Source organism: Symphodus melops (genome assembly GCF_947650265.1).
Source record: "Symphodus melops genome assembly, chromosome: 21".
NCBI lineage: Eukaryota > Metazoa > Chordata > Actinopteri > Labriformes > Labridae > Symphodus > Symphodus melops.
In genome coordinates this window covers 9,493,111-9,516,882 of record NC_136711.1, presented here as the reverse complement: position 1 = coordinate 9,516,882, position 23,772 = coordinate 9,493,111, and the positions used below count along the sequence as shown (strand labels likewise).

Here is a 23,772-nt window from a genome sequence, read left to right as displayed (position 1 = left end):
TTTAATGTTAAACATGTAGATTAAATCCATGTTTTGCCTCGTTTAAATCATGTGATAAATCTTGTGGTCGAAAACTTCCTCAGTTCAGAGTTAAACATTATTTAGCATCAAAATAATACATCCGACACGAGCAGACAGTTAGTAAATTACATAGACAATGGCGCCCTCTTGTGGCTCATCTTTCTAAGGAAGACTGTATTGCTGAGCCGACATACGGCGTTGTAGTCCACGGGATACAGTGGGGATTGTCTAAACTAAGAATTAAATAAAACTGGAGTAACTCGACTAGAAACATTTCATGTTTGGTTTGTTTCATTTTATAACAGGCGAATGTAAGAAAAACACAACTAATATAAAACCTTTCACGCCACAAGAGGAAATATAAATATATTTTTTTTATTAAGCTACTTTGTAATGTATAGAAACAATACATTGAAACAAAGAAGAATTCACAACATGATGTGCTAAGTAAAAAAGAAAATTACTCACAAGTTATCAAAAATAGCTGCAAAATGCTTTACACAGGTACCTTTTACTGATTGAATATTAAAAATACATTGTATCAAATGTAAACCAAATTTGAATAATTCAGGACGTACTCAACACCGATAGCCAAAAATAGATCTGCTCAAAGGCAATAATGACCTGTATTAAATGATCTGAAGTGTCAATCCAGGATTAAAGTGAATTGAACAACTTTTCAGGTCAAATGTCTGAACTGTAAGGTTTTAAATAATCTCAGGTGGACTTGCAGTTTTCACTCTGAGATTCTTTTATTGTGGTTTCACAGTGATCATTCAGTCCGTGACAATGTAGTGCATCCTACAACAAAACTACTGTGCTCATTTTTACCAACTGAACTTCTGTTAGTATCTCCAACAAACCTCCTGTTGCTGTTTTTCACAGAACCTACCACACAGTCATTCCCATCTGTCAAAGTGAAGACTTTGACAATTAAAATATATGAAAATATATTATATTGTTTAAAAAACATATAGAAAAAAAAGGGAAGACTATATTTAGGATAAGTTTAAGTCCTCTTCCACTTCGTCTTCCTCCTTCATTTTGTAGTTGTTGTCTCCTTGATCCATGGGTACGCCCTGCTCTTTTTGCAGGGCCTTCAGACTGGCTTGGCTGATATAGTACCTGACATTCTGTCCTGGCAGAAGCCTCTGGAGCTCCTCAAGTCTACGGTAAGCCTGGAGTAGAAAAATAAGAAGAGTGGAATAATTATTTATCCAAGTTAGTTTTTAGAGTTTTAAACCTTGAGATGTAAACAAGAACCCTCGGAAAAAGTCACCAATTGGAAGTTGCCCTGCCGAATGTGGTGGTCGACCAGAAAGCCAAATGCATCTCCGATCCTGACAGCAGGGTCCAACTCTGGCTCCTCCAGCAGGGCTTCACATAAGCGCACTGCCTCACCAGCATCCTCTGTGTACAACCTGCAGACAGGACACAAGTTTCATAACTAAAGATGAAGACCAAAACCAAACATTAACAAAACTCTTAAAACAGAAAAAGAAAGGGACCTTGAAAAAAGAATGAAGAACAAATAGAAGTCCTATTCTCACCTGCGTGCATGGACAAACTTCTTGATAAGAGTGACTTTATGCTGCAGGTCCGCCAGCCTTACTTCATGTTGTCCAGGCTCCTTTATTTTAGAGAGGCACTTAAACGCCTCGGTCAATGCATCCAGTGCCTTTTCATAGTTTTGGTATTCATCGATCTCCACCTTAACAATAGTCAGCAAAACGTCACTTAATAAAATGTGAATGAAAATATTTCCCCAAAGGATTCTATTAGATAACAAAATATGTTTTAAGGTTACATGTCTCTAAAACACACATGGGGTATTTTTATTAAAAAAAAGACTAACTCAACAATCACCCATACCAAGCAAAGGGAATATTGATGTTATTTTTAATGAACTAGTGATAGACCTGGGCACATGCTTCATAGAAGCCAGCGAGCAGGTCGGGTGCCCTCCCTTTTGTGTAGAAACCAATGATTGTCCTCAAGATCTCAGGATTTTTCTGCCAGTCCAGAGACTGGAGGTAGTTGGCAGCCATGATGAAAAGCTCCTTCTGACGACAAACGTTGGCAAAGTATACAATCTTCTCTGTGTCGCCTGACTTGAGAAGTGCTTTCATGGCCTGTTGGAAGGATAGATATATATTTAACTTTCAGTCAAACCAGGAGTTTAAATCCTTCTCTCCCAGATAACAGATTCCACTTCTCAGTTTTACCTTCAGCCTGTTTCCTGCCTGTGTGTATTTCTTGGTGGCCAGGTGATAGTTGCCCTGACGCATACAGCAGTCAGCGATCCTCTCCAGCAGCTCCTTTCTGGCTTCATCAGATAGATCTTTAGAATCAATGACCGTCATCCTTTCTGCCAGCTCATCTGTGATGGTCAAGTTCTGGCTCACACACACCTCCAGGGCCTGTTGGTACTTTATTTCAGAACAAATAAAGGCACACACTGCTTAGTATGTACATATGAGCTGATGGTCCACACGGAGGTAATGTCATGTAAGAATTTACTACCTGTTTGGCTGCTACCAGTAACTCCACAGCTTTATCATACTGGGAGTGTGTGATGAAGAAGTCAGAGCAGCGTGAGAGGAGGGCCGGGTCTGAGGCCTCATTCAGATCCTCAGCGATTTGTTGAAGTGCAGAGAACTGTTGGGTGGAAAAAGCCAACTCCAGAGCTTTGGAGACATATCCAGCCTGCATTGAGACAAAAGCTCAGTTTAAATATGTGATGCAATACTGCCCCCTTGTGGCCTGACGCATGCGTGGTTCAGAAACAGCAGGCACTTGAGAGAGACCTTGTGGTAGAGGGCGACCGCTCGATCCATATGGGTGCCTTTCTCCTCGTAGTAACAGGCGGCCTCCATCATGTCTTCTGGGTTACTTAGCAGAGCCAGATTCATCAGCTGGTCGTCCAAACCACTCTCCTGTAAAGGCACAAAACAAACATCAACAACACACACAAAAAAGACAAAGGAATAAAAATGACTAAACAATGACTGAACAAAGTAAAAATGACTGAACAAAGTTCCATGGTAGGCATAAATCACTCTAGCCAAGGTGTATTACACTATAAAAGTAAACATTGTTTGTACATATTGAAAACGATTTCATACCAGGGATGAGCAAAAAAGTACAGACGGAAGCATTTTACCTTACAAAGTCGTATGGCGTTGTTGTAGGCCTGTGCTCTTGTGTAGAAGTGGACGGCCTGTTTGATGTCATCGTGGCCCTCGTAGTGTCTGGCCAGATGGTAAGACGCTGCCCTGTCTCCTGTGTCATTGGCTATCTCAGAGGCCTGTTGTCATGAAATGCTATTGCTATTATTTCTGTTTGTACATTACTGCAATACGAACCTGCAGCCCATTTACAAATAACAAAGTTAAATCAAAAGAAGTCACCACACTCAAAGAGACTAAGTCACCTTCTGAATGTTACCCATGTAGCAGTGGACTCGAACCAAAGAGAGGTAATCCTGGGCACATTCATAGAAACGCAGCGCTGAGTCCATGTCTGACTGACTCTCCAGGTACTGTGCCCACCACTTGTAGATATTCCTGGAGGAATAATGGGACATGTATTTTCATATAGCCTTGATATAGATACTTATAGAATGCTCTCAACACTTGTGGACCTCACTATAATAAGTTAGCAATGTATAATCATTTTACATGTTCTTGAATGAAGTCAGAGGTACTTCTGCAAAATCATAAAACTGGTGCACATTTCATTTAAGCTCCACAATTCTGTTTCCTTCAGAATGGGTTTCAGTCTCAATAGTTAGACCAACTGTTCTGTTATGTTAAAGGTAAGAGAGTCATACTTTGATTCTTAATTTTTAGTCCCAAGAAACACTCGGCTTACTTGTCTCTCATTTTGTTGACATAGATCTCCAGAGATCCTGTGTCATCCTGGAGCATTCTGGGAACTTCAACCCTGTGTGTGTCTGAGTTCTCGTAGCTGTAACATAAAAGGTCGACAATCAAATTCTGTTTCCATGTGTCTCTTTGCCAACACACAGAAAGACACACGTTCTGTCATTCTTCAGTACTGTGACACTGTATCACTGTGACAACTGTCACAGACTGTGTCTTACTATGCGAGGGCGAGGGCTTTGTCACCCGTAGACTCCAGGTATTTGGCGTAATTGTAGTAGGTGGTCCGCAGGTGGATGCGATCTTGGTTTTCGGCTGTTTCCAGAGCGAGCTTCCACTGGCCAGAAGCCTGGTAGAAATTGTTCAGCAGGTCGTAGCGTTGACAGCTCTTGTACAGCTTTTCTGCATCTTCCTATTAGTGGACAGAAAATGATGATGGAAAGATAAATGTGTGGAAAGTTCCAATGTCTTTGTGTGGTACGATGCTTGAAACTAGAAGTGGATGTGTTATTAGTAATTTCAGGGTGTGCTATTATCTTTGAGTTTGGTAAAAGACATATTTAAATAGGATTTTTTTTTTTTTGTATGAATTGGAGGAATGCCTTTCTGTTTTTATCCTCTTATATTTTCTGTATAGCATCTTCTCCCTTGTCTGTTCTTTCTGCATCTTATCCTTCTCTATATGAAAATTAAAACACAAATAGTTGCTGATCAAATTGTGTCAATTGTCACTTCCACTTGGACGCTGAATAGCTTACCAGCATGCTGAGCTGAATGGCCAACATGGCCACTTGGGCCTCTGGCTCCGGTTCAGCCTCCGCCTCTTTTAGTGCTTTTGCTGCTCTGGCATTTCCCATATTCCCCAGACATACACGTGCCACATCCAGCCGACGGGTTTTCACACACATCCGTGCCATGTTTTCCCAAACTGCTTTGCTGCAGAGAAAAGAGAAAGGCTTGTTTGAGAGGGGGGAATGTGTAGCTCATTGCATTGGTATTGCATTATTTAAGAGAAATAACGATTCCAGATGTATCAGTCATTTTGTTTAGGTTGATATTTTCACAACAAGAACTTTTTCAAAAAGCTAATCACAGTGACACCTGTAGGTCTCACAGCACAGACCTAGTGTAAAGCAGAATTGTTTGAACGTTTCCTACTACTTTAAATAAAATCATCCCGCACAAAAAAAAACCCCACTCATTAAAGCACATTCATACAAGAATGTGCGCAGACCTTTAACTCAAAGGGAGAGGCCTGTTTTTCCTCCCTTTTCAATTTTTTTCTTTTGTCCCACTGACGTAAATCAACCCTTCTCCCCCCTTTTTTCTTCTGCAGCAATTCCAATTTTAAGATTCCACAGCCATCTGGTCTCTATTTGCGTCCCCTCCCTCCTCCGTGCTTTAGCTAATACAGATGTGAGCTGTTTATTAAAGTTAGGCAACAGGAAATACCCCAAATCTTTAGGGGCCGTGCTATAAGAAGCAGGCAGGGGGGGGGGGGGGTCCAGCCAAAATCTAACTCTATATGGTCACAGAAAACCAGCCCTGACATTGACAATGAAAGGTTTTAAAATGCTGGGACCAATAGAGCTCGCTGCTCACGGGGCGGCAAGATCTAGAGAGCCAGAAAAGGAAAGACAAGAGAAGGAACGGGTTTACATTTGGCCCCTCTTCCCATCCTCTTTTCCTCTCAGGAAACACATCCTGTTGCAGACTGACTCCAGTGGCCAATATGTTTGTTGCAGACGAGAGAGAGAGAGAGAGAGGAGTTCAGCAAACGCCCCCATGGCTCCAGACAAAAGAATACACAACAGTGACGTCCAAGAGGGGGGGTCTTTTGGACACTCTCTCACATGAACACACACATTTAAAGTGATCCTGAAGGAGGCGAGATGTCTTTTTGAAGCTCGCTACAGTTGCGAACTGATGTCAGGGACTATGACGAAGAGCAACTCCCCCACATTTCAACTCTGACCTTGAGGATTTGCAGATAGTGTGCGAGGGAGAGAGAGAGAGAGAGAGAGAGAGAGAGAGAGAGAGAGAGAGAGAGAGAGAGAGAGAGAGAGAGAGAGAGAGAGAGAGAGAGAGAGAGAGAGAGAGAGAGAGAGAGAGAGAGAGAGAGAGAGAGAGAGAGAGAGAGAGAGAGAGAGAGAGAGAGAGAGAGAGAGAGAGAGAGAGAGAGAGAGAGAGAGAGAGAGAGAGGGTGGGGGGTTTAAAAGAAACTCCTTATTCCAGCCAAGCAGCCTGTGAAACAGAGAATCTCGTCTTATTTCTGAGGATCTTGGTTTATCTGCAGCTGGACTTCTGCATCCACAGAAAATACAGCTGCAAACACAGAAGTGCACAGCAGGGCACTAGGAATAGGAGAAGATAAGAGGGAAGGGTGATCAAGCAAGGAGCAGTCTAAGAGTCAAGCTGCAGCCAGTCAGAGCCAGTGGAATGGAACCAGGTGCCATTTGGATTAATCCCAGCGTACCCGCGGTGCTGTCTGAGGAGGAGGGCTGAGGATCTGCTGCGACTACAACTCCTGAATGAGGATGAATGGAGATGTTCTTTAGCTAAGCCTCAAGACAACACTCTCGCTGATTCCACCTCTGTGTGAGACGGGACAACTTTCCCGAACAGCTGGAGGAGCAAGAGGTGGTGGTGGTGGCGGAGGAGGAGGAGGTGGAGGAGGAAAGAAGCCAGGGGGCCACAAGCGCTGCCGTTACTACGGCCGAGGCCCAGGGGTCTGAGGAGGAACACGAGGGAGGGGGAGAGGTGGCGGGTGTCAAGCGTCGCATGGCCGTGCAGAGGCTGGTGGCGGCGGCGGTGGCAGTGGCCCTGCTGTCCCTGGTCCTCAACAATGTTGCAGCCTTCACCCCCAGCTGGGTCCTGCAGGCGCTGGAGGACGGACGCAAGAGGAGTGTGGGGCTGTGGAGGATGTGCCCCACGGGTGGAGAAAGGGGCCGTGATGATCTGCAGGCTGGGAGAAGGGGGCAAGGGACTCAGAGGCAGTGTGAAGGCCTGGGATGGGGCTCTGAGTATGCAGGATACCAAGAGTCCCGCAGCACTGTCAAATGTAAGTGTTTGAGCTAGTGGCCATACAAGTAACTAACATAAGTGAATCATAGACTCCAGAAAGGTCCAAGTATCTGTGTCATGTAGTGTACAGTGTACAGTATTATTCTCTAAGGTGTATTCTATATTGGCTTATACTGTGCAGGATATTCTCCTATCACACTTCTTTTAATTCTCAATACAACAAAGTAAGGAAATAAAAAACAAGCACAACATTGAATCAGTTTCTAGTTGGACTTTTGTGTTGATTGATTATTATGCCAAAGATTTTCTCAAACAAAACCAGTACCTTACCATCTTGAGTGTTTTTCTGTATCAGTGTACGTTATTTTTCTTTACCATATAAAAACAAACATCACAGTCTTTCCACAGTACGTGACTTTAGTTGAAGTAAATATATTCTATGTAATGGTCAATAGAAGATCAACCCTCAACTCAAAGGTTTAACATTAAACACATTTACTTCATCCATCTATTACATCTAACTAGTTTAATGCAGGTCTGTTACACACTCTAAATCATTCTCACGTCATCAATCATTAAGTGTTATCTATTTTAAAAACAAAATGCGTCTTCTCTTTCTGGGGACAAAGTCTGAGTATAAACCTTATCTCATGTTTGTGTTGTAGTGCATGTATGAGCTTTGCTAAATTAAGCTCCATTGAGGAATTTTCATTCAAGAACAAGCCTGGGAAACGTTCCAGTGACCACCTTCAGTAGGCACAATGGGCGGCACTGCCTACCAGCGCGAGAAAAATGATTACCATTCATGATGGAATCAGTATGCGCTTGTTACAAATGCAGGAGAAGCGAGTTCCTCCTTGGTCGTCATGTAGCACTGCGTCATTCAGATGATTTTCATTTCAAGATCAAGACCTCCACTTCAGACCTCACTGTTCCTGTTCTGTTCCTCACAGTGCAGTTTGACATGATGCGAGCGTGTAACCTGATGGCGACGGTGGCCCTGACTGTCGGTCAGCTGATCTTCCTGCTGGGCCTGATTGAGCTGCCCTTCATCACACAGGAATCTCAGTGGTGGGAGGAGGCCATTGCTGCACTCTTCCAGCTATCTAGTGAGTATCAATGTTTGCTGGGGGTTTTTTTTTTTTGCATCAGGAAAAAGTCAGAGAGAAAAATTTCTCTCTTAAAAAAACAGTCTGTATCCAAAATCTATGAACAGAATCACATTTTTACATTGGAAAGAGAGATTTCTGATGTGGAAGGAAAACTTTGAATGCTCTTACATGGCGAACAACAATGGTGAATAAAGTCACTGGGAAGGGAATAGATAAGCTGATAGAACCACACTGATGTGTTATCATCTGCAAATACTGTCGGGACTTGTTTGAATAGGTGCTGTCAGAATCAGAATCAGAAAGACTTTATTAATCCCAGGGGGAAACTCGGCTATGTTACTACATGTATTAATGGGAAATAGAACAAGAAGTGGATGATGGTTTGCTCAAACACACAGCAGTGTTTAGAGTGGTGTGAAAAAGAATTAAATAAACCAAAGGAACCATCAGCCTAACCAAACTCTTAAGGCAGGGGAAGCCAGGAACAAGGACTATCCTTGTGAGGGAGAGTTTTAGTCATGAAGACCAATTCATCACAATGAAGATCCGGCTGCTGTGGCCTGTCACGAGTAGCCACAATGAAACGTGTTGTGCTGCAATGTTGGTCCAAGCCGTTTTGGTATCACTGTGGCAGAGCAGCCTGGAGGGGGGTCTGCTCCGGGTCTAAATTTAGTCCTAGCCCAGGATCTCTGGGACTGAGCTGCAGCGAGCCAGGGAGCGACTGTCGGGCGCCAGGATATCCCTGCTCAGGACGAGGAAATGTCTGTGACTACCTGTTATGCAAACCCTCGAGCTGAAGAAGGAAAAAGAAGGGAGGGGGAATGGACAGATTCAACGGGGACTGAGTGTTTGTGTGCGCAATGGCAGGAGGGATTTTATGAATGTCAGTGTGTGTGTTCTGACAGAGACATGTCCAGGGTGGGAGTTGGCTCCGTCTAGATTAAATTCTTTAGATTTTAAGTCTGCGTTTTATAAAATGTGGAAGAGCAGCAGCAAAGAAAGACTCAGGGAGGAGGGCTGTTATCTGAAGACCTCTGTTGGGGATTGAGCGTTTTCCAAAATAAGACAACGCCAGCCAAACCTCAGTGACATCACTCACCCTGATCTATAAAGACAATGGGAGAATAAGAAGACGTCACATCCCATGAATCATTAGCACCAACATTTACAGCTCTTGTGATATTGTTGGCCAGTGACGATCTGAAGGACCGAGTTCATCACTGACTAACATTATCAAACCAGCTCTAAATATCCACCACACACGTTGGCGCTTATGACTCACAGGATGGGAGATTTGTTTCATGATCTAAAAGATTGTGTTCACAGTTATTTGGTTGAGTAACAATAGTGTCAAAAAGCTATAAATAGAACACACCTTTTTCCCTGACTTCTAATTACAGAAGAGCTCTCTGGAAAAATGGGCTCCGAAGCTGCTGAGTAATAAGGTGACAAGTATCCTGGGGATGTTTCGACGCCAAAATAGAAATACCAGAAGGCATTATGTGTTGTGTTGGTCAGTGCTGTTACTTTGAAGTATTTATCTTACTTTTGAAAAACTCCTCACAAGTATTCCAACCCTTTAACCGGCTCAGTTTCTAGGCTTCATAATGATTTTTATCAGATGGTCTTGAGCAGATAAATCTGAGTCTGCATGGAAGTGTGACGGTATGTGGCTCTTTAAACAAAGTGTATTCACACTATAAACTTGGTAGCGATTTTGATTACAATAAAAGTGAGTTTTTTTTCTACGTATGATCAAAGCTCTACAAACATGAAATGCTCAGAGAGTATACCATCACAATGAACGTGATTTGTCCCATGATAACATGAAAACGTGGAGAGTGATTACGAATCCTTCACGAGACATGCGTGTACATGGAAGTAATCAGAACAAAAGGTGGGAAAATAATGGACTCAAACTATGAACAGCTTTACAATAATGCTGATGGAGTTTAGCACACATTGTCAGGGAACCATGTTTTTTTTTCTCTTTACTTCCATTAAGTTTATAATGGGATGGTGACAAAAATGTTGGCCTTCCTGTTGCTCTTTTTGAGAAGCAGTAAGGTAAGACTAAAAGTAAGTGTGATTCAGGTTTTGGAAACCTTCACCAACTTTCATGAGAATTTACTGAACAGCTGTTTATCAGTCTGGGCCGAAGTCAGTTTCTAATCGACCAAGACACAATGCTCGTGTCTCTAATAACAATGCAAGCTTCCAATACTTGAGTCCTTGATTTGACCTTCAAATAAATCTTTTTAGAGTTTTGGATTAGTGTTTGGATAAAGCCAGCCTTGGGATGTTATTTTCAACTTCTGAGAAATGAACTGGCTGATACGCATCATCAGATTTCTTTAAAGGAATGTTGGTTTGTTAATTCATTAAAGCTAAATTAAAAACAAAGAGCATCTTTATCTGGTTTTAAATTTAGTTAAGGCTCTTACCATTTCATAATCTCTTCCCCATTCCTACTTTAGACCTCTGCTGCAAAGTCAGTGACTGAGCTTCAGCTCTCAGTGAATTGAGATATTTTTACCCATCACCCTCTTTTCTCAGGAATGTTTTCATTTCCAGAGGGGCCAAAATGCTCAGCTATTACAATCAGACTGTGGAAAAACGATATCTGGTTCCATTCAGTGATATCTCAGTGCTGTTGCCAGGTCCAGGCTTAAAGCACTATATTGTTAATTTCAAGCTCAGAGGTGTCCATGGAATGTGTTTTCTGAATGGACACAGCCTTAATATGTCAAAGGTCATGACTGCAGGTCAAGCTTATCTGCTTTTCATTTTGAAGACTTCCAACAAAGTGGCCCAAGTCGGATGTCTTCATCTTTGTTCTTGGTAAAAAAAAAAAAAAGGGAGTGATAAAGGTTTGAGCGAGACAACCAGACAGATTAGTCCCTCAATCAATTCTGTCCTCCATAAAAATAAACTAAGAACAGCAGCTAAATGGATTTCCAAGACCTGGACTCAAGATAAGACATGTTTAGATTTCTCAGCGACAGATCATGTCAAATGTTCAGCAAATATATTAACCTCGAAGCTAAGGGCGTGGAGAGTGGGGAAGGAAGGAAGGATGGAAAGAGGAAGACGGGGAAGGAAGCTTTGAGAGATAAGTGTTTGCCAAAAAAGAGGTTCACACAGCCCACCCAGGCTGGAACCTGGACAGGAGATTATTCATTTTCTTGGGTCAGGAGCCAGACAGGTTGAACATGAAGAGATCAAGCAAACAGTTGCATTCTTATTGAGTACAGGCACGCAATGATACACAAATACAGTTATTCACATCCTCACTCAAAACAATGACAACAATATTAAGGGACAAGTAAAGAAAGGCATTCTTAAGAACTGGCTCCTTGGAGCTGCCGCAGATTTCAGTAAATACTCTGAGTCACATCCTCAGGCACCAACATCCATATATTAAAGAGTCATTTAGGTCCCAACACCTCTGTGGATGGGCACTTTTCATTTAACAAATGAAATGTGGATTCTTAAAAGCGAACAGTCAGCTTTCTTACAGATCCTTAATGGAAGCTTTTCACTGCAGAAAAAGTCGATAAAAACAAACTCGAGATCAAAGAAACAGCATGAAATCGAAGGCCGGGCCTTTCTTCCTCGCAGGCAAACAGGAGTTCCTCATCGCGTGAGTTACACGGCTGTGAATCAAAGAAATCAGGAGATAAAACATCTCAAAGCCTTTTTCTTTTCTTCCAAGACTATATTCATGCTCTGATATTTTTAAGCTATTGAGAACTTTGATCTTCAGATCTCAGAAGTTCCTCCTTGGAGGAAACAGATTTTCAATTTCAAAGGACCCACACGGAGCTCCTGCTGAACTGTGAAGTTCAGGGATGAATGTCTCAACGAGGCCATGTGAGATTGAAAACAAAAAAAAAAAAAAACCACAGTCACATTATTTCAGATGATCCCTTTCATTAAGGTGTGGCTTTTTGAATATCTACAAAATTGTAAAGTAGAAAAACACATTTTAAGAGTGCTGGAAGAACAGCTCTTTTAAGTTAGTTGAGTTAGTTGAGCTCGGCTGAAACATGCAGCGTGTTTGTAAATGTAAACCTGCGTACTGATTGGTTGGTTCACAGTCATCCAGCACTACTATTAGATGGATCACGTTGCACTTTGTACAGACATTCAGGATCCCCAGAAGAGGAATCTTACAGATTTTGGTTGATCCATCAACTTCTCACAGGTTCACAATGTTTTGTTCTGAGTAATATGTGTAAACATTTGCTGGTGGATTCTCATCAATTTTAACAACTTTGGTCATGTCTCAACTTTTTGTTTTGTGCTGGAATCAAAACAAAATGTTCCTCGGCTTTGGCCTTGATCATTTTTACCAAATGATGTTGTGTTGGGGTCTAACACAGCATGCTAAAAAAACAGAGAAAATATGATCCGTGTCTTAGCATGAGCATTGACGTTGTGAGACAGTAAGAGTTTGGATGTTAGGAAGGGAAGTAGATCATTCTGACATGTTTATCAGATTCACTTATCGTCCCTCTCTGTTCTTTCCTTCAGGTTTTGTGCTTGTGATCGGACTTGTGACCTTCTACAGGATCGGGCCATACACACATCTGTCTTACTCCTGCTACCTGGATATAGCTGCTTGCCTGCTGGCCACATTGGCTGCAGCCATGCTCATATGGAACATTTTACATCGTCGTGATGACTGCCTCGCACCTCGGGTTATAATCATCAGCCGCTCGCTGGCATCGCCTTTTCACCCTCGATTAGACAATGACTATGTGGAGTCGCCATGTTGAGTCCCGCCAATTCACCAGCCAAGAAAATAGCGTTGGACATCATGTGACTCACAAGAGACGAGGACATTCCCGTTGCTCTCCAACAGCTGGGCTAACATGAACCTGCTATTGTAAAATGTATGACATAAATCGAGATTACAGAATTGATTTGCTGCTTAGTGCACAGTTTAACTCAATGTTTGTATGGAGCAGCCCCTCAAATACATGCATGTTCAACCCTGTGCTGTTTCATTTAGCTATGGGGAGGTAAGCTAATGGTTAGCTGAATCCTGAATCTGGACTCAGACTGTCTATGAAACCCCCGACGACTGAAAAGATCAAGCTGGAACTTGACTCGTTGTGTTAGACGTGCACTTAATGAATGGCTTCCTGCCAGATTATAAATTGGAAATTACAAATGTTTTTAAACGTTATAACAGATTACCTCACAAGTTTGATATATTACTATTAAAGACATATGTTATAAGTAAGAAGGTAAACTAACAAGGTAAAGGTCAATGAGTCAAACTTTTAAAGATCAGGGAACATTTAAAGATTCAAATCATGCTGTGGCAATAAATACTATGATATTAAAACAGCTTTCCAATTCATAACAAGATGAAATGTTGATTATTTTCGTTTGAATTTAATGGTTAGAAATGAGTGGACACTGTACTGCATCTTGAGATGGCATTCATTGTTAGTGCTGCTTTGAAACAGTAAACCCTGCTTGCTTCTTGTGGTACAGAATGTATACTTAGATTCATATTTTTATAAGAAAAGTGCTCTTATTAGTATTAGTATTATAATTGTGACCATATCATATTCTGTAAAAAAAACCTCCAGGCTATCTGTGGTGGTCTGCCACATTTGCCAAACATAGGGGCATTTTTAAAGAACAATAATAATATGTCATTCATTCAATAGATTTTATATATTCAAACAAAGGGGGTTGCTGTTGTTGTTTCTGCTGTTTTCGTTCCCAACACCACAACAACAAATGGACAACAGAACTCCATTAAAAACCATTGAAAATGTTTCTCATGGAAGGACTTCTTTTGTGGTATCACTAATGAATTAAAGGGATACTCTGTGCTTCGCCCTCGGTTCTGCTAGAGTAACCATGCAGCAACATGCAGCCGAGAGGATGTAAAAATCCAGCAATAAGTGTTTTTCCACAAACAATATGTAACTTTTTTCATTATTGCTGGCATCTCGGTAATATTTGGGATCAGCTTCTACTTGAGACTAAGCATTTGAATCCTTATCAGAGAGAACAATAAAATACTTTTGAAACGACTCTAAAACAGAGCTGAACCATTTGTGTTTTGTTTCAGTGGTTGTATTCTAAACCTTTAAGTTACTGTGCTATATGAGATTTGTTACATCTCCTCAATCCGACTCCCAAACATTCGTATCCAGAGTTCTTTATCACTGAGTGCAGTAGTAGTTCATTTACAAATGGCTTACACTCAGATGGGGGACATGGGAGTGTCACATGAACAACAGCCAGCAGAGATGACTGAATATCATCCATCGGTCTCTGCTTCACCTCTGAACATTTCCTCGGGTGGTGCTGATGGAAAGGGGGAGTTTGGCTTTTAGAAAGCAGATGCAGTGGCAGACAGACGGCACATGAAGGCTTGCATTCATGCGAACAGATAACCCAGCAGCATGTCACCTTAAGTCAAGGACAACATGAATGAGAGGAAGCCGCACAGTCTGCACTGAATAAAGACATTCCAAGCTGTATCTGACGGGCGGCTTTGAGTGTCAGAGAGATGGTCACACAGAGGTCTGTTTAAGTGGAGGGAATTTAAACTCTCTTACTGGACTTACAGCATTCAGGTACATTTTCATGCACAAAAAATATGTGTCATGTCCTGAGTGTTTAATTATACAACCTAAAATAACCAAGAACGAAGTCCAGGAAAGGTACAGGTTACTGCTGCAGGAAATACATATTCCTGTGGGTGGAGATATGCGGGAATCAAGCACAATACAGATCTCAAAAAAAAAAAAAATCTGTAGTAAAAATAGCCATCAATGAGGAGCTTAGTAAAGCTGTCATCACGTCTATTAAACTCATTGGAACATCCGGCTGGTGGGATATGATGTTTTTCCCATTTGTGTGTGTTTCCGTGCTTTTTTCAAATTGGCATAATGTTTGTACGTGCTAAGCTACACTGCAGCAAGATATCTGACGGAGTGCCCTAAACCACATTTTCAACTGAAGATAAAATCCGACCAGATTAGATCTTTGCTGAAATCACGTATGTTTCCACACACGCACACGCACACGCACACACACACACACAGAAACGAACACTCATATCCTTTAAGTGACCTGATTCAGTGTTTGCCAGAATGAAAAAAGCCACTCTGTTTGGTACAAAGTGGAATTAGGACCCCATTTGTGTGTGTGTGTGTGTGTGTGTGTGTGTGTGTGTGTGTTTAGAAAAGTACATCCCCTTCGAACACACCCGCACACTAACAGAAACAGTCACATATACAAATTGAGGAGTTCCTTCCCTGAGCAGAGGCGCACAAGAAGTCCTTAATCATGTCCTGTGTTGAAGATTGGATTTCTTTTACCAATACTAAAGACAAATATAAGTTCATTATCCGTGCTGAATAAAACATTAAAGAGCGATTCACTTGTAAACAAACTGCTGAGCAAAGTCTTATTTTGTTACAAAGCTTGAACAAAAATGTGGACGTATAACGGGAACAGAGCTCATCAACACTTCAAGCTCTAGATTCTGTTTTTATTCCTCCTCCAGATTTATAACTGCACAGTATTGTTTTTCTTCTAATGCTTGTCTGCTGTAAGATAAGGTTGTTTTAGGCATGTCTAACAGTAACAGATGTGGCAGGCGTTGCTTTTTCGACCTTACGTTATCCTTGTTGGTGACTTACCATCATGTTTCTATTTAACCAGGTCCATGGACCAAATCAGACTCATTCAAAGTACTGCATGTAAACTTACAACAAGACAAAACATTTTCACTCAAAATATTTTACAGCAAACAAAACTCAGAGTGATAAATGTCCATACCCTGCATAAATGCTTTGTCTTTTGCTTAGGAATGACACAATACTCAAAGGAAAGTATCAAAATAAACATTGTTTGTTGCCCTTAGTTGCCCGTCAAACATTTCAAAGTTAAGGTAACAGAACTATTGTGGAGGTTTTCCTCGATGTTGGCCTCAACAGTCAAAGGTGCTGACTGAGATGAGGGGTGAAATGTAGTAACAAAGCATGTTTTCTCAGTGTAAGTCAAGGGCAGCTCGCCCACTGCAAACCATTGTAGAGAACTCTGAGAGACGTCAAGGCTGCAGCAACAATGCTAGTCCTTTGAACTGAAGCCCATGTGGCAAAGACTGCTGGGTGAAGCTGAAGAAACAGGGGGGCTGTGCAGACAGCAAGAGTGACATCCTGCACGTATGCACGTTCTCCTCTCTTTACAAACACCTGCTTGATTTGATGCTGCTATCTACTTTGTATGCTGCCATCTACGCTGCTGTTGGTTACACAATCAGGATAAGTGGTGAGAATCAGCAAATCACACCATATATTTATAAAACAGACTTATCTCTGAAGAGCTTTTTGCATTGTGGCAGGAAGAAATGTAAGGCCTTACCTCTTGATGAGCTTGATTGATTTGAAGGCTTCATCCATATCTCCGATTGTCAGGTAGAAGCTGAAGTTGAGCATGGCATCACGGATGGCCTTCTCACAGTTCTCCAGGCCCACAAAGTCTCTGAGAGCACGCCTGGACACCATGTGAGGAGAGTTGACCGCCGTCCCTCTCGATGGCTCTGTCGGCTGTGGAGGTGCTGATGTTGTGGCTGACACCTCTGTTAAACTTTGATCTCTCTCGCCGGGCTGTGGAGGAGTAGATAAGGTGGGAAAAAATGTGATTCACAGATAGTAGAGAATGCAGTGTGACAATTTAAAAGTCCCATATTATGATTTGTCTGCTTTTTTTGTTTTCCAGGTGTTTTGTGCATGTTTAGGCCCATCTGTGTGCACAAATCCAAAGTCTGCAGATACGTAGCTACATCACAAACCCATGATGTCACTGATCCAAGCCCACTGGCTCATTGTAGCGAAGGGCAAACTCCCACTCACTGACTGTAGCATTCCCAATATGGTAAAAGGGGCGGGACATATCTGTGAACAAAGCTGAACGACTGACTGGCACAGGAATGAGTCCTAAAAGCCGGAAGTGAGTTAGCATTTTAGTGCAATGGGTTCCTAACTCTAAAAGTCAATGGGGATTTTTGAACGGGTTTGTGTTTAGACGCCTGAAATAAGCTCTGTGTTTAACACAAGCTTAAGAGATGTTGATGTTTTGTTAGACAAGATAAACTACGTTTGCTAAGACCCCCACTGGTGAATTTTAAAGTTTTTTAGTGTACTTAAAACGGCGGTTGCTAACGAGTAGCTAACTGACACCACAGTGGTTGTCGCAGACATTAAACGTCATCATCCCGGGAACTCTCTCCCTAATCCTCCTTACAGCCTCCAGTCATGTTTTTTAGTGCACTTGTAAATATTAGTTTAATAAACAATTTATTAAGCTACGGTTTCACTAGCATGTCAAAATCTCTGAATAGATCGATGAAGCATAACCGTCGTGACGTCCGAATCAACCGACTGCGGTGTAGTTCGCTATAGCATAACGTTAGCTTTCTACTTCTCTCGACTGCATTAACTCTTCAAACCACATATAAATTGTGTTCATCTGTAAAGATTATCCATCTGAAAAAAACGTCTAAGCATCAGAAACGTGTTTGACACAGCTAATTTTCTACAATAATCCAATGCAAAAATCCCAAAGTAGAATTTTCGTAGGAATCACCGGCATAGCTACTTCCGGGTTGGCCTACAAAAATATGTCATCACTATTTCAGTCTATTACAAGAAAGCAGATCAGACTTGGCACACGTGGGGACCTTTTTTTTTTCTCTTCGTGGGGGATTCTGAGCGTTAGAAACACAGGCCGATGAGAGAGCCTGCATGAAGCGACAGTACATGAAAACATACACTTTTTATGAACATTAGCGACTGTGAACGTACTTCAGTCAACACATCAATTAGATATTTGAAGCCCAAAAAGGGCATAATATGGGACCTTTAAGTGAAATAAATTTTACAAGCAAAATTCTTGGGAAAACATTTTGGAGAGCAGATAAGAGGTGGTGAAAGCAAAACAACAAGAATAGCAAGACTCAAACAAGGTGGATGTGGATGGGAATGGACACAGTCATTTAAACACACATTATTTCAGGGACGCACTTGTGCTGCTTGTTCACTCGATGTATATTTTTATGTCAATGCAGCACAAGGCACACACAAGCACAGCTGTTGGAACGTGGGAGCACAGAACACCGAAGCTGCCTGACTAGAGAGGGCAGACACTTACTTCTGGTCGAAAGTCACCCCCCCTCCGAAATAATAGCTGGGGGTGTGTGTGACCAAACACAGAGTCAAACATAAGAAGTGTGATGGGTGGAAATAAAAACACAAAGATTATGTTTAAGAAAACTCAAGGCAACCTTCAACTGCACAGGAAGAAACCTCAAATGCTGTATGAGAAACCTCCAACACAAAAGCAGAACAGAGAGTTCCCCATCCTCACCTTGCAGCTGAAATAATAGTAGGGGACGTCCAGAGCAAGGAGGGCCTGCAGGCCTGGTGGTTTGAGGTAGTAGTCCTGAAGGAGGAGCCCATGCTCCTGTGTACAGAAGAGGGTCACTACCGACACGTCCATCTAAGCAGAAGGAAGGAAACACTGTAAACCCACTTTACATTCCATTTTTTCAGCAAGAGAGTTTTGGTACTGGAAGTTTCAAGTTAATCCAAAAAGTCTGCAAAAAGCTGCAGTACTATCTCATTGTTAAGAAGCAGTCTTTACCGAGTCCAAGAAACTAGTTGATGAGGATTCAGAGCTGACCGGCACTGTCTCGCACACAAAAAGACGAGGTTCACTCTCATCCCAGAAGTGAGACACAGGGCAGCGACCGCTGAGCTCGGTCATCTGAAACTGCTGCCTGAAACACACAGCAGGCATTCTTCACAGTAAGACATGTCGTGGAGAGAGTTATATTTAACTATATCTAAAAACAAAAAGAAGATATTTGTTACCTTTCACTTTCCTCTGGTTGTGAGATACCACTGGCTGGTCTGCCGATGAAGAAATCAAAATGCGTCACAGTGTCCATCTCAATGTCATAAAAGTACACTTTGTGATCAGGCCGTCCATTAACCTGAGAGCAAGAGTTTACATTAAGATTACTCCAGACTGAATGAGTGCATGTTATGGCACTGAAAATACATATATATAGCCCCATATATATAAAATCGTATCATCTTTTAAAGAGGGGAGAGTCAAATGTTTATTTACCTGAGAGATTAGGATGCTGATTTGGCTGCCGTTGGCGTTACATTTGACCGACCTCAGAGCACCCAGATTGGAAATCTGCTCAGCTAGGTTCTTAGCATTGCAGTGTGCCTTGGCATCTCTATAAAACACATACAGTGGAAGGAGAATTATTGGCCAAAAAGGCCAGTACTTTGAACAACCAGTAACAAATACCCACTATGCATTTAAGTAAACTACCATTCCTGTTTTACATGAAGGGAGTGACACCAACATCAACTTGAACCTTATACCTTCTGGAGAGGTCAAAGACTCTGATGTGTGCGGTGTCTGTGCCTACCACCAGGTAAGACTGACACACGCTGAGTATCACAGGATTACCCTCTGACTTGGAGAAGGTCAGCAGTTGCTTTACGGTACCCTAAATTGAAAAAAAAGGAATAAAACACACACACAAAATATTTTTCAACAACACTAATTTGTGCAAAGATGTTCCTGTCTCTGTGTTTAGCTTCCAGGGTGGGATGACAAACCTGTGGTGTGCGAATCTGGACTCTGTTGGGTTCCACAGTGTAGAGGTTCTCATCATGTACAGCTACTACAGGGGAATCACAAGGGAAGGATCCTGGTACATCAGCAAGAGGGAAGACAGAGAAGGACAGATGGAGTAGAAAAGCACCAGGTTACAAAATGACCCGTGTGTAAGTTAGTTATGTCTGATCAGTAGGCTTTGATTGATGCACCTGTATTACGAAGAGATGTCCCTGAAAGCTCGTACACGGTCACCTGCTTACCACTCCAGACAGTCACTGAATCCTGTTGATATGAAAACCATGATTTTAACTTCAGCTGATACTTGGTCCTCATATATAACTTACCCTCTTCTTAGCTGGATACTAACCTTGGTAACACACACTCCCTTGATGTGTCTGTCAGAATGTAGAGCCAGATGCACTCCTGCAGGGAATTGGACGATGCTGAGCTGGGTCGGCGTGAGCTGCACTGCTGCCACCTGCTGGCTGAAGTGGGCCGACATCACATGCTCACACAGGATCAGCACTGTGTTTGAGTTATTGGCTGCCAGCAAATTCTGGCTTGAGCCCCACTGAAATGGAAAAATGTCATTTTATGTCCTCCATCATTTTACATAACTAGTTTGTACAGTTCTGATAAACTATACCTGTAGATGTGTGACGTTTCCCTCCACTTCTGTGGGTGTCTGTAGCTTCCACTGGGCCTTGGTATCAGCTCTGCTGCTGTCTGGCTGCACCACCATCCTCCATATTGCTATGCGCCCATTGGTGGTACCAGCAGCCAAGATTTCTGCAGAATTTGTATCAGTGAAGAAAAGTAATAACTCTTTACAATCTGTTATTAGTCTACTAAAAAAAAACCTGGTCTGGATTTTGCTGGCAGCCAATAACCAGGTCAAACACAATCGCTTATATTGTTTAATGTACAAAAAATATATACATTAGTAGCTACCTTTTCCTGCACAGTAGGAAACACAGTTGATCATCTCTCCTCTCTCAAATCCAAGAGTTTCATCGAGAGCCAGAACATAGTTGTCATCTCGCTCCAGGTCCCACAACCTAAAGATGTAAGTGACAAATATTCATGTTTACAATGGAGTTGTACAAAATGTGTGTGAACAATGTGTTTGCACACTGACCTGATAACAAGTTCTCCTGTAGCTGTGACGAGGAGGCCATTCTCTGTCCAGACAATGTCTACGTTCTGACCAGTCCGGCTACTCAACTTAACCTGTCATACAGCAAATATGTTCACAAGTCAAACTCAGTTTAAGTTCAAACTGAATGAAAAATCTGGCCTGAAAAACCATAGTGTTATCAAAAGAATATGATGCGTCTAACAGTGGGGCTTTTACTTGTAATTGATCACTGCAAACAACATACATTAAAATGCCTTTGTTTTTGGGTTTTTTAGAAGAGTTAAAAAATAAATGGTATTTTGGATGATTTTAGTTTACCTTCATTAATTCCTGGGCTCCCCCCTCAGGTCCGAGAGCGTACTGTGATAACATCATGGTCTCTGTGATCACAGCGAGCGCCTCTCTCTTCTCAAGGTAGAAAAGCTTCTTAATTGAACCCTCCACACTGAGAAGTGTATTTGTCTTACAATGCTCATCCACACAGTGGACCTTACCTGTAATATATTCAAGATACATAATATTTTAGATTTTAAAAGTGAGATATCTATAGCCAGAAAATGATCTGATTTTTGCAGACAGGATTGTTTGGACAATATTTAGTGATAAATGTATTATACTGTCAGAGCTCTGCTTTCTTGAAAAGGGTTGGTGACAACTCTTGTCATGTTTCGAAGGTACCGCCAAAGTGGGCTTACTGATTGTTCTTGTTTGAACACACAACAAACGATTACCTCTGAAAACAAAAAGGTGAGCTCTTACCATCTGCAGTGCTGACATAGAATGCGAGTCCCTCCTGTGGGCCCATCTTTAGAGGTGCTCCCTTCCAGCTGAACATATCCAGAGCACTCTCATCTCCACTCACAGACGCCCGGGCGAGCTTTGCCACATCGCTGCAGCACAAGTTAGATCAAAAGATCAGCAAACACTCTTTCGATCAAAAAAACTTGACGATATCCACGTTTGTCCAATAGTATCTCACCGAAGACACTTTAAAAGATGAAGCATTTCTTCTCGTTAACTTACTCTCCAGGTGAAGCTGGTCTGAAGATGCAGCAAGTGAGAGGTTTTTTGTATTCATGCTTTACAAGATGGTTTCCCTGAAGTCTCCCTCGAGCATCCACTTTCCATACTGCTAGGGCTCCAGTCTGTCATTAAATAATTACACTTCATTGCTCTGCTTTAATGTGAATAAATTTGATGTTCAATTGTTTCAGAACATAACTGTTCACACACTTAATCCATTTTATGTTTTGATTACCCAATAAGAATATGTGCCAAATGTCCTTTGTTGACAACAAGTCTGGCTCTCAGTATTAGATGCTATGCTATGAATGTATCGAGGTGTTGATATGTCACATGTGAAAGAAAATACTGTCCATGCAACAAGGCACTCACATAATCGCCAGTCACCAAGCGGCTGCCAGAGCTACTCCACTCCAGCAGAGTGATGCAGTCTGTGTGTGTGCTGGGAACGACTGTTTGATCTCCAGAGGGGTGGCTCAGCAGCACCACCTCTCCGTTCTCCCAGCCGAGTGCCAACACTGGTTTTGTGGGATGCCAGCGCAGCACTGTGGGCAGGTAAGGACGCTCTAAATGGCAGCTCTCCACACACTCTCCCTGAATATGGACAGCAATGACATGTGCAAAGTTCCTTAAGCATGCTATGATTGGTAATATGTTCACACAGAGAGCATTACAAACATGTTCAATGTTTTTCCTTGTGTGTCAGTGTTTACCTGCTGCAGGTAGAGGTCTATATGGCCTCCAGTGGTGGGGCTGATTGAAGACACAGCCAGTACAGGAAGCACAGTGTGCCAGGTCAGTTGAGAGGGTACTCCACTGCTTTCAGGGGCATCAATACGGTGGTCAAAATACACCGCCATGTCCCCAGAGCTCCCCTCTACAAACAGGAGGAACATGACACGGAAAAAAACGTGAGGTTGAACCTCATATATTACACATGCTTAAGCCACAATGTAAATTATATTTTAGAGAACCCTATGCAGATAATTAATTGTATGGCTATTTAGTTTTGTAAAAAAAACTGAGAAATCATTCATCAACTCCTTGACGTGCCCTCAAATAGCGTTCAGTGCGTCTCCTTCCATTATTTCACTTTATGTACACACCAGTTAGCCTCGCTACTTCCCTGCCTGTCATAGATACACCATGAAGATTAAAATAAGTTCATGGTTAATTATTCTACCTACAACTATGTGCTACAATAAAAAGTTGTAGCGTTATGTAACAATTATTAAATTAGCTTTAGCCGCTAACTTTGGCTAAGCTACTGTAGATAGGCTAGCCATAGTTAGCATTCATTGCTGGCCCTCGCTACCGTCAAATTAACTTAACCTTTTTGTTAAACAGTCAGGGGACCAACCTCACAGTATCTTCCGTCAGGGTAATGCTTTTGTAGCTGTTCAATCCCGAAGTTAATTGAAATATCGCCTGTAACGTCCAGTGTTTTTTTGTAGCCTCCAGTGTGACTGAAAAGCGTCTCTCACAGTTGCCCCTGACAACCTCGATACCGGACAGGAGGAGTTACGGAATAGTACGAGCATGACCCGAGTTTTATCGAAGCTGCTACCAACCTAAGGAGTTCTAATGTTTACCAAACGTTACTACTCGGCAGAAATTCACAGGCCGACAGTACACAAGATGTAGTTTTAAATTTACACCAACATCATAATCTCTGATTTGTTTATTTTTGATAAATGTGTACCGGTAGTTTCTGTCAAAGGGTAAATGGGTGTTTGCAGAATTATAGAGTTGAATAGATGTGTTTTATTCAAATTAACTAATTTACACCGGATGGCTTCAAGTTCATTAGCTGAGTAAAGACCTGAAATCGGGATAAGGTTTAAGGCCTGGAACAATAGCACAAACCCATCATTAAAAAAGTATTGAT

General features: G+C 42.0%; 2 protein-coding genes across 2 annotated transcripts; one reads left to right on the top strand and one right to left on the bottom strand.

The window, feature by feature from the left end:
- Positions 1-380: 380 nt before the first annotated feature.
- Positions 381-23,408, bottom strand: ift140 (intraflagellar transport 140 homolog (Chlamydomonas)). The gene is made up of 30 exons (XM_079372579.1): positions 23,245-23,408; positions 22,598-22,761; positions 22,257-22,478; positions 21,885-22,006; positions 21,621-21,751; positions 21,180-21,355; positions 20,862-20,953; positions 20,675-20,781; positions 20,370-20,512; positions 20,091-20,294; positions 19,933-20,005; positions 19,723-19,814; positions 19,483-19,610; positions 19,214-19,331; positions 18,955-19,076; positions 18,725-18,860; positions 18,449-18,580; positions 16,445-16,689; positions 4,664-4,841; positions 4,127-4,317; positions 3,895-3,990; positions 3,455-3,587; positions 3,185-3,328; positions 2,829-2,957; positions 2,545-2,727; positions 2,247-2,450; positions 1,941-2,153; positions 1,572-1,732; positions 1,301-1,442; positions 381-1,199 (listed from the first exon to the last, which is right to left on the bottom strand). Exons 2-30 carry the CDS (start codon positions 22,742-22,744, stop codon positions 1,020-1,022), a joined length of 4,344 nt encoding a protein of 1,447 aa, XP_079228705.1. The 5' UTR covers positions 22,745-22,761; positions 23,245-23,408; the 3' UTR covers positions 381-1,019.
- tmem204 (transmembrane protein 204) lies at positions 6,528-14,100 on the top strand. Its single transcript, XM_079372580.1, has 3 exons — positions 6,528-6,966; positions 7,883-8,038; positions 12,578-14,100. The coding sequence occupies exons 1-3, from the start codon at positions 6,687-6,689 to the stop codon at positions 12,820-12,822; spliced, it is 681 nt and encodes a 226-aa protein (XP_079228706.1). The 5' UTR covers positions 6,528-6,686; the 3' UTR covers positions 12,823-14,100.
- Positions 23,409-23,772: the final 364 nt, after the last annotated feature.

Bases quoted from the DNA above. Each gene is read 5' to 3' on its own strand.
- tmem204 (XM_079372580.1), top strand. From the start codon at position 6,687: ATGGCCGTGCAGAGGCTGGTGGCGGCGGCGGTGGCAGTGGCCCTGCTG. The intron at 6,967-7,882 runs GTAAGTGTTTGA...TGTTCCTCACAG, and splicing joins GTCCCGCAGCACTGTCAAAT to TGCAGTTTGACATGATGCGA. The intron at 8,039-12,577 runs GTGAGTATCAAT...TCTTTCCTTCAG, and splicing joins TGCACTCTTCCAGCTATCTA to GTTTTGTGCTTGTGATCGGA.
- ift140 (XM_079372579.1), bottom strand. From the start codon at position 22,744: ATGGCGGTGTATTTTGACCACCGTATTGATGCCCCTGAAAGCAGTGGA. The intron at 4,842-16,444 runs GTAAGGCCTTAC...TTTTCTCTGCAG, and splicing joins TCAATCAAGCTCATCAAGAG to CAAAGCAGTTTGGGAAAACA. The intron at 3,588-3,894 runs GTAAGCCGAGTG...TTATTCCTCCAG, and splicing joins GTCAACAAAATGAGAGACAA to GAATATCTACAAGTGGTGGG.